The 13,743-nt window shown below is 37.3% G+C and overlaps 1 protein-coding gene across 1 annotated transcript in view; it reads right to left on the bottom strand.

Annotated features, from left to right (window-relative positions):
* cdkal1 (CDK5 regulatory subunit associated protein 1-like 1) overlaps nucleotides 1-13,743 on the bottom strand; it is a 508,818-nt gene that overhangs the window by 5,556 nt on the left and 489,519 nt on the right. The window contains exon 14 of the mRNA XM_052147039.1: nucleotides 13,242-13,406. Coding sequence (XP_052002999.1) covers nucleotides 13,242-13,406 — 165 coding nt within the window. The remainder of the gene's footprint in view (nucleotides 1-13,241; nucleotides 13,407-13,743) is intronic.

Raw genomic sequence — 13,743 nt, forward strand, 5'->3', positions numbered from 1 at the left:
AACACAGACTCGTAAACAAAAACTGTGATGCGTGACTGCATATTTTTTTATGGGCAGGATATTTAGTGGTGTAGATAGTTATATCATCGTTCAGTTTTAAAGACAGTGGAAATGCAGGCCAGTTCTGATAAAGGTCTGCAGATCCCTGGCCAAACACCAGTCTAGCATTGCCTCTGTAAGAACCTGCACAATGTAGGTGGAAAAGGGTTAAAAGAGAGTTTAACTTATCTATCTTTTGCATTTTCTCTCCCATTACTCTTCCCATCTGCCACTATCTTTTCCTTTTTTCTCCTGCTCTTTCTCCCCTTTTGATGAATGTCAGTTAGAGTGACCGCTAGTGTGTGCTGTGTCCAGACACCGCATTGATCCATGTCTGCGTCATTCTCAGACATACACACACACACAAATCAAATCAGTGGTCTTCAATAGACTGTGGGGCTCAGAGCGAGGTGCTGCCATCAGAGAAGGTGAGAGGCTCAAGGACGCGGCCGCTGGACCTCCAGACGCCAGCCAGGCCTCAATGATCTCCCACCCAGCTGAGGTGATAATCCACACACACACACACACACACACACACACACACACACGGTCTGCCTATGATCTATCTCATTCAGACTTTTCACCATGGGGGGTTTAGACACAGCCAAAGCCCAAAAAATGGTCTGCACTTATATAGCGCCTTTTTTAACCTAAGCGGTTCTACAAAGTGCTTTACACTGTGTCTCATTCACCCAGACACCCACAAACCAATACTAATAAAAATAATATCAACATCCAAGCACTGGATTATGTTGAAATAAAAAAAATATTTTCACTCTGATTTTCGTGGATAGTGAGGGAAAGAGGGAACAGGACACCTTTATTTTTAACTCAAATTAAACTTTTATTGATAGGTACAGAAAAAAAGGCAAAGAGGAGGAGCTAAGAGTGGAGCAGGTTTGAGAAATGATGTGAACTGGACAAACTTGTCAACATGAACATCACAGATCAATCTTTCAGAGCACATACATTAACCATTAAAAAAAAAAGTTTAAACTACTTCAAACTTTTAATAATTATAATAATAAATATAACTGCAAGCAGCAATACCGCGGTCAAGCCAATAATCGGCACCATGAGCAGCAAAAGAAGCTTTCTGACATGTTTTTGTTTAGAGTCTGATGAATACTGTATGAGGAGTTAGAAAAAGTACACTTTCTATCATAAAAAAAAACATTTTATTTGAAAAAATAACAAAAAATAGCTAGTTCTTAGAATTTTTTTTCCAGTATGTGGCACTGTTCAGGAACTGCTGAGGTACTATCTGGGCATGATGGTTATCATGTAGTAAAGCATTCAAGAGTTAAAAGCCAAAATAGCACATTTTCTATCTCCTGACCAGTAGGGGACAGTGCGCCAAAACGCTGCAGGTAACCTCAGGGCCTAATGGTGATGACACGTTCAAAGAAGTCAATAGCTATTAGCATTTTTAGAAATGGTATTATAATTTTTGACCACAAAGTGGTGCTGTCCTGAAACGTTTTGAGTCCCTTCAGAGCATGGTGCCAAAGACACATATTGAGTTTCGTAACGATACGGCAAGACGTTCGTAAAATACAGCATTTTATGACTAAATTCAAAATGGCCGACGTCCAAAATGGCCAACATAGGAATTTTTCATATCGTTGGATTCGCTTTCCCCCTCTGAATCTAATGAGACCAATTTGATGATTTTATGACAAACAGTTTTTTCAGAAAATTCTAAATGGTGGAAATATTGTCATGGCGGAAAATTACGTCATGTAATCGAATCGTCTTGAGCCAAGGAATCAAAAGTTATTAACATAAACGTGAGTGCAAATTTGGGCAGTTGATGGCGCTAGACGGTTTGAGGTAGAGATGCCAAATTTGCTGTGGTAACTGATCAGACCTCTATCTGTGTGCCAAATTTCATAACTTTCCCGCAAACAGTTCTATGGGCTGCCATAGAATCAAGAGCGGAATAATAATAATTATAATAATAATAGGAACACTAACGAAAACAATAGGGCTCTTCGCCCCTACAGGGCTTGACCCCTAATAATAATAAAAACTTAAACAAAAGTATTGTATAGCTAAATGCTAACATAAAACAAAAACAAAATAAAAAAAAGCCCAAAACAAAATAATGAAGACAAAACCAAACAGAAAACAAAACAAAGGAAAAACAAAAAAAAAAACAAACACAAAACACAACAACACACAAAAATAAATACATAAACAAACAAACTTGGCCTAAGGTCATGTCATTTTCACATGGCATATTAAAGTATTTCTACCAGAAACTGTCTACATGACTATGCATTAAAGCACAGAGATCAACTCTGAGCAGAATCTTTGCTGCCTGGTACACCCCTCAGCTGTAATGTCATGTATGCAAGAATAATCCAAATTCAGTTCCGCATAGTGTGTGTATAAAGAGCTAAATCTTGTATATTAGCCCAGGGCCTGGCTGATAAGATCTCAGCATCAAAGAGGACAATTCTGAAAGACCACAATGCGATTACACAGTAATGACCTAAATATGCAAACAAATAGCCATAGATGCAAAAAACTCAGGATATGTATGTTCTTCACTTAAATAACAAGATTAAAGTATTTCAGCTAAAGCTGCTGGTTTACAAACCCATCTGGAACATTATCATTCTGATCTTTAATCTCAAAATGTGCATAAAAAAGATCCAAAGCAGGAGGCGACGAGGGATCACTACACAATATTTTCTCACTCTACTGAAATCAGACAACCCAGAGCAGTCCAACGAGCCTCCATCAGGGTAATTGATGAAGTGACTGAAATTGCACCTCTATCCATTATTCTTCAGCATCTGGCGAATGCAAATAACAAAGCACATGCAGTCTAGATTACTTTCCTTAATGAGTGAGGAGGTTATAAATGAAACACTATCTCTAAGACTAAAGAAACACCCTCTTGGCAAGCAGTTACAAATAGACTGTACTTTTCTCATGTCAACTGACTCATTTAATGCACCTGATCATTACCAGATTTTATGTGTATGTACAGCAGTGGTGTGACAAAAAAAAAAAAAAAATGACATTTCAAAGTGTTGCAATGCTTTACCTTACCAAACTGTACTGATATTCAATATTTTTGGCTAGAGGTATATATCGTCATTTATCGGTTTTACCGATTAATCGGTGCCGATAGTTGCTTTTAGAATAGCTTTTTCAAACATTTCCATTGTTTCTTTAACTGAATATCTTGTGAATAACAATAAAAAAATAAATAAAAAAATAAATCAAAATAAGAGTCCCTTGAGTTATGCAGCAAATCTGATTTTTTCTGGTTATTATTGGGATTATAACTGGATTTTGGTTGCACAATAAACTGCATCTGGGATTTAATTCATTTTGGTCTCTTGTAGCATCTATGTCCGTGCCTGTCACATTTTCTAAAGACTAAGATGTTTAAAAAAAAACTGTAACTTGTAAATAATTAAAAAAAATATATATATCCACCAAATAATTGGTTATCTGTCTTTTCCACCACCTTAGTTACCAGTGTCTGCAAAATGGCCTTGGTCTACCACTATTTTTGAGCATTTTAGGTCAAATTTAGGTCAACACCCCTCTTGATTATTTCCAAACCCAGAAATAAAAAAACTATATAATGTGCAAAGGACAAAAAATTCCATCGTGGATTCTGTTTACTAATGAAAACTCTACCTGTCTTTCAGTGGTTGAACAAACAGATAGTCCTGACCCAAACTCACAACATTGGTTGTGTCAATGTTATGTCGGGCTTGTTATGTCAGCTCTTATAAAGACTTGTGTCCTTAATACATTTAGTGGGAAGTAATTATTTCATCAAATCAATAATTCAAGTGCAGTATATAGCCACACATTGTGAGTAACTGACAAAAAAGCACAGCCTCTCATATCTTATTGCTTAAATATACCAATTTTATATAGTCTATGCAAATACCATAATACTTTTTAATTAAAAAAGCCATGATAATTCTGTGAACGATTTAAATGGAATGTCAAAAAAAGCCATTAAAAAAATGTAATTTTCATGTATTTACAGATGTCAGAAAAACTAAACAAAATAAATAAATAAAATAAATGCCAGTGTTTGATAAATAACATGTTTTGGTAAGGCTTGCTGTCATCTCTAAATATATGTTTGACATTGTGTTGCTTAACAACACTGACAGACCTGTTCATCCGGCTTTTCAGACATAAATAAGTTTTGTGTCCTTTACACATTATCTGATAACAAAGATTAGAACAATTAAGAAATATGTTTGTTCATTAACAGATGTTCCAGCAGGCTTTTTTTAAACACTGTGAAGATTTTGAATAACATTACCTCATAACAACCACCATCACATTATTGATTTTTACTTGTCTATATGTGTTGGCTCAGTGTCAGAAATTAACAAGGGCTCAGAGCAAAAATGCCACGAAAGTCACATAAATACCAGATATTCAAAATGTGAGGGCAAAAAATGCCTCCATAATGAAATTTCTTTTCTTTACATATTTTATAGTACTGTATTCTAGGCTTAGTTACACAAATGATCTCAAAATTAGTTTTAGATTGAGACTTTTAATTGATAAAAAAAAACTGCCCTTATAAAGGTAGAAACGCCCCTGAAAATAAATTCCAGGGGTCAAATAGTGCTCCTTAATGAAGTTAATTTCTGACGCAGATGGCTGTAGATGTGACAGATGATAGCTCGAGACTCGGGCGGGCAAACCACCATTAGGACAGAAAATATGGCCATATACATCAGAGAAACAGGCAGTCTTGGCAGGGAATACTTGGCTGGGGGCTTTCAAGATGATGTAAAGGGCCAGCAATCCCACACTGCCAGAGGAAAAGAGCCATGGGAGGAATATGCACACACAGGCAGAGGTACCTGATACAAACACACACACACACTTAGGAAGGGACAGCGCACGAGTTTGGTGGTAATAAGCGCTGCAGTACTTTAATTCCCAGTTCCAGGTGTTCGGGGAGCTGTTTGTGAATTATGAAGGCATTATCAACAGCATGAAAAATGCGTGGCCAAGGTAGTGGGGGGCGCTCCATAAGACACTCTTTAATGGCACCTTAATTTTTCAGCACTGCATGTTGTTGACATACATAATGCACTGCTGTGTTATTGTGTTTCAGGTGCTTCTGAGCCACTGCTTCTTTGAAAAGAGATGAGATGAGAAGAGAATTGGGAAAAGAGCCAATAAGGTGAAGAAAAGAGAACCAAGACCAAAAGGAGACTAAATGAGCCCAGGAGAGGATGCAAAACAAGACGAGAACAGAAGGAGCCAAAATGAAAATGGGAAAGACAAGGAGAAAAGGAGATTAAACTAGATGGGATGGAAAAAAGATTAAATAAGACAAGACACCAAGTTTTCGGGTGAGCTAAGGGGTGTGCTGTGTGCCTGAGGAAGTACAGTATATCATTGGTGATGCGTGCATGAGTGAATGCAGAAGCGGGTTTGGGTATGATTTCTCCCCCTCCCCTCTATTTGAACATTTGAACATGCTGAACGGTTGCTGTTCAGGCTGTGGAACTTGGCAGCAGTTCACACAAATGGGCTGCTGTAAATCAAACACACACATACATTTACAACCACATATCATTCAACAGACCAGCACAAGACACTCTAATGACAACAGTTATACAGAAATGACCACATTTACATAATATCACAAAGCAAGAATGCTGATATACAGAACAGCAGTATAATTGTGAGTGTGAAATTGCTTTTTAATAGTTCAAACTAATTTCTAGAAATGGTCACTAAATAAATCAGGGAAGAAATAAAACTGAAAAATAAATTAAAATCCCCACCATTATTTGGACAGCCACAAACACTGAGAAGCAGAGTGATACAAATACTGAAACTTCACAGTGCTTTCAGAGTATAAGGAAGGAAGGAAGGGAGGAGGAAAGGAAGGAAGGAGGGAGGGAAGGGAAATGAGGAAAGGAAGTAAAGGAAGGAAGGAAGGAGGGAAGGAACAAAGGAAGGAGGATATTCAGGAAGGAAAGCAAGGGAAGGAGGAAAGGAAGGAAAGGGAGGAATGAAGGAAAGGAAGGATGGAAGAAAGGGAGGAAGGAAAGGAAAGATGGAAAGGAATGAAAGAAAGGAAGTAAAGAATTGAGACATGAAGGAAGGAAAGGAAGTAAGGAAAGAAAAGGAAAGATGGAAGGAATGGATGAAGGAAGGAAAGTAGGGAAGGAATGAAAGAAAGGAAGTAAGGAAGTGAGACATGAAGGAAGGAAAGGAAGTAAGGAAAGAAAAGGAAGGAAGGATGGAAGGAATGGATGAAGGAAGGAAAGATGGAAAGGAATGAAAGAAAGGAAGTAAGGAAGTGAGACATGAAGGAAAGGAAAGGAAGTAAGGAAAGAAAAGGATGGATGGAAGGAATGGATGAAGGAAGGAAAGATGGAAAGGAAGGAAAGGAATGAAAGGGAGGAGGAAAGAAAGGAAAAATTGGAGGAATGAAGGAAAGGAAGAAAGTGAGGAAGGAAGGGAAAGAAAGGAGGAAAGGAAGTAAGGAAAGAAAGGAAGGGAAAGATGGAAAGGAAAGCAAGGAGGAAAGGAAGAAAGAAAAGTCGGTAACTACAGTTTCCATTCAAATACCATTGTTAGTACATTTATTACTACTACTGTAAAATCATAATAATTGAATATGATTTCATTTAAACAGTGTAATAATCTTTCAGAATCTTTTTTGTAATATTAATTGCTATTCTGATAACGGGGGAGGCTAATACTGATTTTTGTAATATCAATAACTACTCCCAGAGGTCGATATTTATTAAAAACAGATTTCAATGTTTTTCTTTACATGAAAGCCTCATTTTTCACCAGGGCTTTCATTTATTTTAGGTACTTCTCAAACGACTTTCAATATTAAACTATAAAAATTGAAATTATTACATGTTTAATGAATTTAAGCAAAGACATATATAAACCATTTAAATATTTATCGTGTGAAAATTATTTCTATAAATATTTCTAAAAATACGACCTAACAATTGTGACCATAATAAATAAATAAATCGTTTTTTTTTTTTTTACCTTTGTTCACTAACCAAGTCATTAAAAGTGTCTCTGAAAGCTTGAGATCAAATACAAGACAGGAGATGTCCGAAAAGAAAACTGAAAAATGAAGGTAAATATCCCTTCACCTACAGCAGAGTATATATTTTAATTGTCATGTCCAAACAAGCTGTGATTTTGCCAAATTATGCACAAAGTTGGGTCTGGGACAAGTCTATACACCTTTTGCAAGACTTTACTTTCCAGAGACCCACAGTGCTATAAGTGGCCAAGTGTTTTTTTTTTGTGTGTGTTTGGGCACAGGCAACAACTATCACCATGGTGCTTTTTTGTGCATGTGAACATGAAAAACAGGTTTCTCCTGGACAGGTTTCTGTACATTAAATGTAATTATTATTATTTTTATCATCATTATTATTTTTAACATAACGATGGCTATATTTCAATAATAAATAAGATATTTGTTTATTGTTTGTGTCTTCTTGGTGCTGAATCAATGTAGAATATGACTGATTTGGTTAATTCCAGCCTCTATATGACGTGAACCTATCTAGGATTGATGTTGTTATTCTAAACAATGAAAATGGACACTTGAAAATGAAAAAAATAAATAAAAAAAAGACCTACTGTATTCTTCTCATAAACTTGTTCACACAAACACGCATGCATGAACCCGGGGGAATCTTCAGGGAGTTCCAATTAGCCCTTACCGACCTATCAATTAACAACAATTAACACCAGCAATTCTAATTAGTCAGTAATAAACACAAACAAACAAAGGTTCTGCCACGGGAGAATACAGAAGCATCTAAGATGCTTGCTTACTCTCAAATGCAGAAAAAAGGAAAGAAAGTCCAAGAACTGGAGCATTCCACATCTTTACCACAGGCGATACGGAACACACGCAGTGTGAGCAGTTTCTCAGTCCAGTACGTCAATGCAGGACCGTTTGTTTAGGGCGTGACAAACACATAGCTCCTATTTCTCGGTTCACAAGGCAAACGCTCGCTCGCATGCACGCACGCACACAGGTATGGAAGGAATAGTGATTTCTGGACATGTACCACGGTAATATGTTTTAGGACCATACTATAGTTATACTATGTGTTCTGACATTTACAATAGTAATGGCATTTTTTTTTGGACATGTATCACATTTACACAATTTTTTCTGTGGGGCATTTCAAGTTAATACCATGTTTATTTGTCCCTTGTATCATGGTAATGCCATTTTTTGGACATATAACAGGGTAATACAGTGTGTTGTATCACCATCATAATATCATGGGGGGGGGGGGGGTAACTATGGTAACACCATGTAGTTTTATTTTTGAACATGTGCCATAGTAATGCCATCTTTTTGGACATGTACAATGGTGATAGCAGGTTTAATTTTGACATTATAAAATGGTAATGTGTTTTTCAACACATCCCATAGTAAAACCAAGTTTTATGGACATCTACCATCATAAGATGTGGTCACATCTGTTGACATAAAGTCATTTTAGAGACTGGTTTTGGCCTACCTGAAGAATATCACTGGACCCCTGCTAGATACCCTTCAGTTTGCTTACAGAGCAAAAAGGTCTGTGGATGATGCTGTCAACTTGGGACTGCATTATATCCTGCAGCACCTCGACAGACCTGAAACTTACGGAAGGATCCTATTTGTAGACTTCAGTTCAGCCTTCAATAACATCATGCCTGATCTTCTCTCAACCAAACTGACCCAGCTCTCCATGCCAACCAGCTGGCAGTCTGGTCACAACGACCTTGAGCTGAACACACTCAAATCAGTGGAGATGATGGTGGATTTCAGGAGAAATCCCCCACCACCACCACCACCACCACCACCACCATCCTCCTGAACAGCACTGTGACAGCAGTGGTGTCATTCAAGTTCCTGGGCACTACCATCTCTCAGGACCTGAAGTGGGAAACCCAAATAGACTCTATTGTGAAGGCTCAGCAAAGGTTGTACTTCCTTTGCCAGCTGAGGAAGTTCAACCTGCCACAGGAGCTGCTGACTCAGTTCTACTCAGCCGTCATTGAGTCTGTCCTGTATACATCTATAACTGTCTGGTTTGGTTCAGCCACCAAATCAGACAGAAGGAAACTACAACGAACAGTCAGGACTGCTGAGAGGATTATTGGTGCCCCTCTTCCCACTCTCCAAGACCTGTACATCTCCAGAGTGAGGAAACGTGCAGGTAGAATCACTCAGGACCCCACACACCCTGCCCACTCCCTCTTTGAACTGTTGCCCTCTGGCCTGCGCTACAGAGCACTCAGCGCCAGGACAACCAGGCACAAGAACAGTTTTTACCTTCAGGCCATTTACCACATGAACAATTAAACCTACCTTCAGGACTCCAATAGTGCAATAATGTATAAATGCTGTATGTCATATATATATGTAAATTCACTAATTTAATTCAATAACTGTACATAACCCTACATTACACATATATTACCATTTGCATATGTGCATACGCAATTCTATGTTATATGTCTTATTTTTTTGGCAATAAAGCTCATTCTAATTCTGATAATACCATGTTAATTTGGAAATGTAAAAGGTAATTTCATGTTTTTGAAAATTACAAAAAAAAATGTAGGCATGGTAATAGCATGCTTTTTTAGACTTAATGTATATCATGGTAATACTGTTTTTTTTGTACATGTACCATGAAAATATCATGTTTTTTTTAATATGTGCCATTTTCATACCAAGTTTAATTTGGACATTATACCATGGCAATGTTTTTTAGGGTATGCACAATGGTAATACCATGCTTTTTTATTTTTGTTACTATATACTTTGGTAATACTATGCTTTCTTTACATGTACATTGGTGATATCATGTTTTACCGCAGTTTTGCCATAAGATGTTATATTTAGCCCCCAAGCAGCATTGAACAGAATTGCAAAAATATGTAATGTTTTTCAAAAAGGTTTCACAAACACTAAGTATTTTATCATACATACAGATCTGTGACATCATGCATTAACATAATATCTAGATTTCCAACTGTTATCTGTTTAACTTCCCCTTCCTCAACAAATCTGAACCAACCAGCACTCTACAAATGAATCTCTGACCTTAGCAGAGTTACAATCTTTTCACCTGGATTGGTCTAGGATCAGTGGCAGATGTCAATGAGTGCAGTTTAATGGAGCGCCAGAAGACATCCACACACCTGCAGTGCCAAAGCCCAGTTCCTCCTCCCTTCAGTCACTTCTGTTTCAATGGATTCACAACTCAATAAATCACATTAAAAGCTTTCCTATTTTTCTTCTCTTTATTTCCTTACAATGTCGCAGTGCAAATATATGTGTCAGTAGGAGTTGTGCTTAAAAGCATTTTTCAAAGGCAAGTTAAAACTGAAAAACTTCACCGTGGGCATTGGAAAAAAAACATTCTGCATTGCATTTATTGGAAACACTTTCAAGAAGCATCATTTTGGTGCACAGTAGTATTCCACAAGGTGACATTTTTGAACAAACTTTAGCAATGCTTCCACAGTGAAGTACTGTACAAATGCTTTTAAAACACTGAATGATCCCTCAATGGCCAAGTAAAGAAAAGCAATGTGACTCTGGAATGACAGGAGTGCGAGAAAATGATGAGATAATTATAATTTTTATGTCAACTCTCCCTTCAAAATGGGCTGATCTGGAAGTTTAAAGGTTGGCTATATTGCATATTTTATAAACATGAAATAATCAACAATAGCTGCTGAGGTGTCTTTTATGTGTTGATGTGTTTGTGTGTGAATGATGGGAGAATGTGTGTCCTCCGCATGTGATTTAGGAATTATATGGCTGGCTTAACTGTCTATTTGTCATTCTATGCTAATCTGTGACTGCTGTGTTATTTTTTTAGGGGAGAGAGAGAGAGCAAACAACCACACAGAGGACATCAAATGATGCTTCTAAATGTGATACACATTTTAATTTCACACCCCATCAGATTTTACTGCCCGTACTGGCAGACCATAAAGCGCAAGAAAGAAAGGGAGGGAGGGAAAATTGTAGGAAAGATATGCTGGCGAGCATTCATGGTCATCTAACATAAGAAATGTGTAAAGATGGGATTCTTTTATTTTATTTAGCTAAAACAGAGTCTACAACAAGTAACACTTTCAATACTTCATCTATGACACCTTTGCAGGGAAGGTAAAACATGGTTTCCACATATTTTGTCCAATTCATTTCCTTTCCAGTTCTTTGCGATAACTGGATGTGTTTTTGAAAAATTATTTAGATTCAGACCAGTTTGCGAATGAGGCATTTTGACTAATTCACTGAAAAGAATGACTAAAAAGAACAATTTGCTCCGTTTTACTTCTCATAAGAGCAATATTAAGCCAATTAAATAATATAGTTTAAACATAACTAAAAAATATAAATTCAAGACAGAAATTCACATAACTTTCAATATTCTTTAATTTCTATGATTTTCCCAGGCCTGGAAAATGTGGAAATTCACTTTTTATTTTTGGGGTTTCCATTACCCTTGGAAACCTATTGCGAGGATCTTATTACATGTCTTCTCAGAATATTAATTTCTCTGTAAGATGGGCAGGATGTTTGGGAGAATATCGTTGAGTGGCTGTTGTGACACCCAGAGGCAGTGATAATTCGGTTTCATCATCATATAACAGGAGGGGAACTGAGGGTCTGAAGAGGTTTTTAGTGTTATGGCCTGAAGTTTAATGGTGTGGAATGGATTCTGTAAGTAGCGGCTATCTGCTATCTTTAGATGCGAGTGAGTTCACTAGTTAACCACTTAAGAGCTCCAGGCAATGACAGAGCACAAAGCGTGGAGAGCCAATTAGTGCAACAGAACATCTCAAGTACTGTACATTATTTCTTTCTTAGACACATAATTTCAAAGTGTCTGGTATATATGAAGGAAATAGAGCTTGCAGTTCATTATAGAGTTTTTAAGTGTTGTATTTCCCTTTCATTTGACAATAAATTGGCTACAGAGTGTCCGAAAACTGGATTTATATCCTACAGCACAAAACGATTTCACATAAACATGTATAAAAAGTCAGAGTTGACATCAAGATCAGATCTTCCAAGACCCAGACCCATATCAAATCTCTTTAGAACCATATCTAGACCAATACCAACTCCCCAAAGACCAAGACTAGTCCCCTTGAGGTCCAGATCTGGACAATGAGATAAACCCAAGACCCAGATAATGAAAAGTCATTCCAAGAACAAAACTGTACTTTTTGATGTATAGAGAAAACACTACATTTATTGCAGCATGAATTTCAGACTCTGAGTCACTTTGTACAGAGGTTAAGTAGGCGTTCAGAGCCATTGAATTCTCTGAAATGGTGAAAACCTTTAGTACATTTGAAAATGAATACAGTCTTGTCTGAGACTCTAAGCCGAGAACCAGATCAAGACCAAGACTTCTGAGACAGCTGAGAAGTTCTGAGACCAAGTCCAAGTCCATGTTTATGTGTTTTTTGAGCAGTCTCACTACCAAGACCACAATATCAAGGCACAAGATGATGTTGAATGTGTTAAAATTGTACTCACAATTAGGCTTTTATCTCACGTAGTATGTTAAAGTCCATAAAGGTTCTCTAACAAACTGTAGCATGTGTGATTTGGCAAAGGATATACAGTTTATCCAGTTTGCTTAAGCTATAGTAGTCTGTTCTTGTCTGTAAGTTGTTCAACTTATTATTAGTAAAACTGTGAACATGCTTTGAATTTCACACTCTCTTCCCAATGTAAAAAAGGCGGCAAAGAGAGTGTGAATTCTGTACTCTTGGCCTGAGGAAATGGCCTTCAATCTGTCAAGTCTGTCTCTTCAGAAACAGAAAAAAATAGTGATAAAGACGATTGGTGGGGTGAGACAAACTCTTTGGCAGCTGAGTGGTCAGTTGGCCATCAAAAGGTCTGGGCATGACTGAACGACCACTCAGCCAGTTTCCTGTGCTTGTCCTTGAATTACTTAATTATTACCCAATACACTTTTGTTTCCTTTTTCAACACCTCAACACAGTTAAATTCAGAATATTCTAGAAATTAAGTTCTAATAAAGGACTTACCTTAACTTTTTCACTGATTACAACCAAAAGTTTGTGTCTTTGGTTTATCTTTGGGACAACATTTAAATTTAGAGTTAAGAGTAATTATGCTTGAAGTTGACACTGACCTGAGGAAGTCCAGACACCTCTCCTTTCTGAAGAGGCTGAGCGACTGAGGGAGTGAAGACCTGTGCTTCATCCACTGGCCGGCCCTTCATATAGTGCTTCCCAGCTTCATAAATATCCACCTCAATCATCTTCCCTTTGAACTCCAGCTTTTTGGGCACCAGAACCTACAGATGGAAAACATGAGTTTGAGAAGAGATATGGAAAGCAGTGGAAAGCAACAAATGTAATCTGCTGGTGATAAAAGGGGAAAAGCATAAAAAATTATTTATTTATGGAACTTGTGGAGCTCAACGTCACAGTTTGATATTTATTTATCCTTGTATATTAAACCTGAATTGCTTCTCATTAAACTTTGGGTACTTGCACTTTTGACATCATGTCATGTGCTTGACTTGTTTGACAAGTCTTGTGTCTGAATCCTGAGGCCCAAATCAAACAGCACTGATCTTCTTGTGTCCACCATAAAACTGGAGCTCAAATCAATAGCACTTGACAGATCTG

This window comes from Xyrauchen texanus, chromosome 17 (assembly GCF_025860055.1).
Source record: "Xyrauchen texanus isolate HMW12.3.18 chromosome 17, RBS_HiC_50CHRs, whole genome shotgun sequence".
Lineage (NCBI taxonomy): Eukaryota > Metazoa > Chordata > Actinopteri > Cypriniformes > Catostomidae > Xyrauchen > Xyrauchen texanus.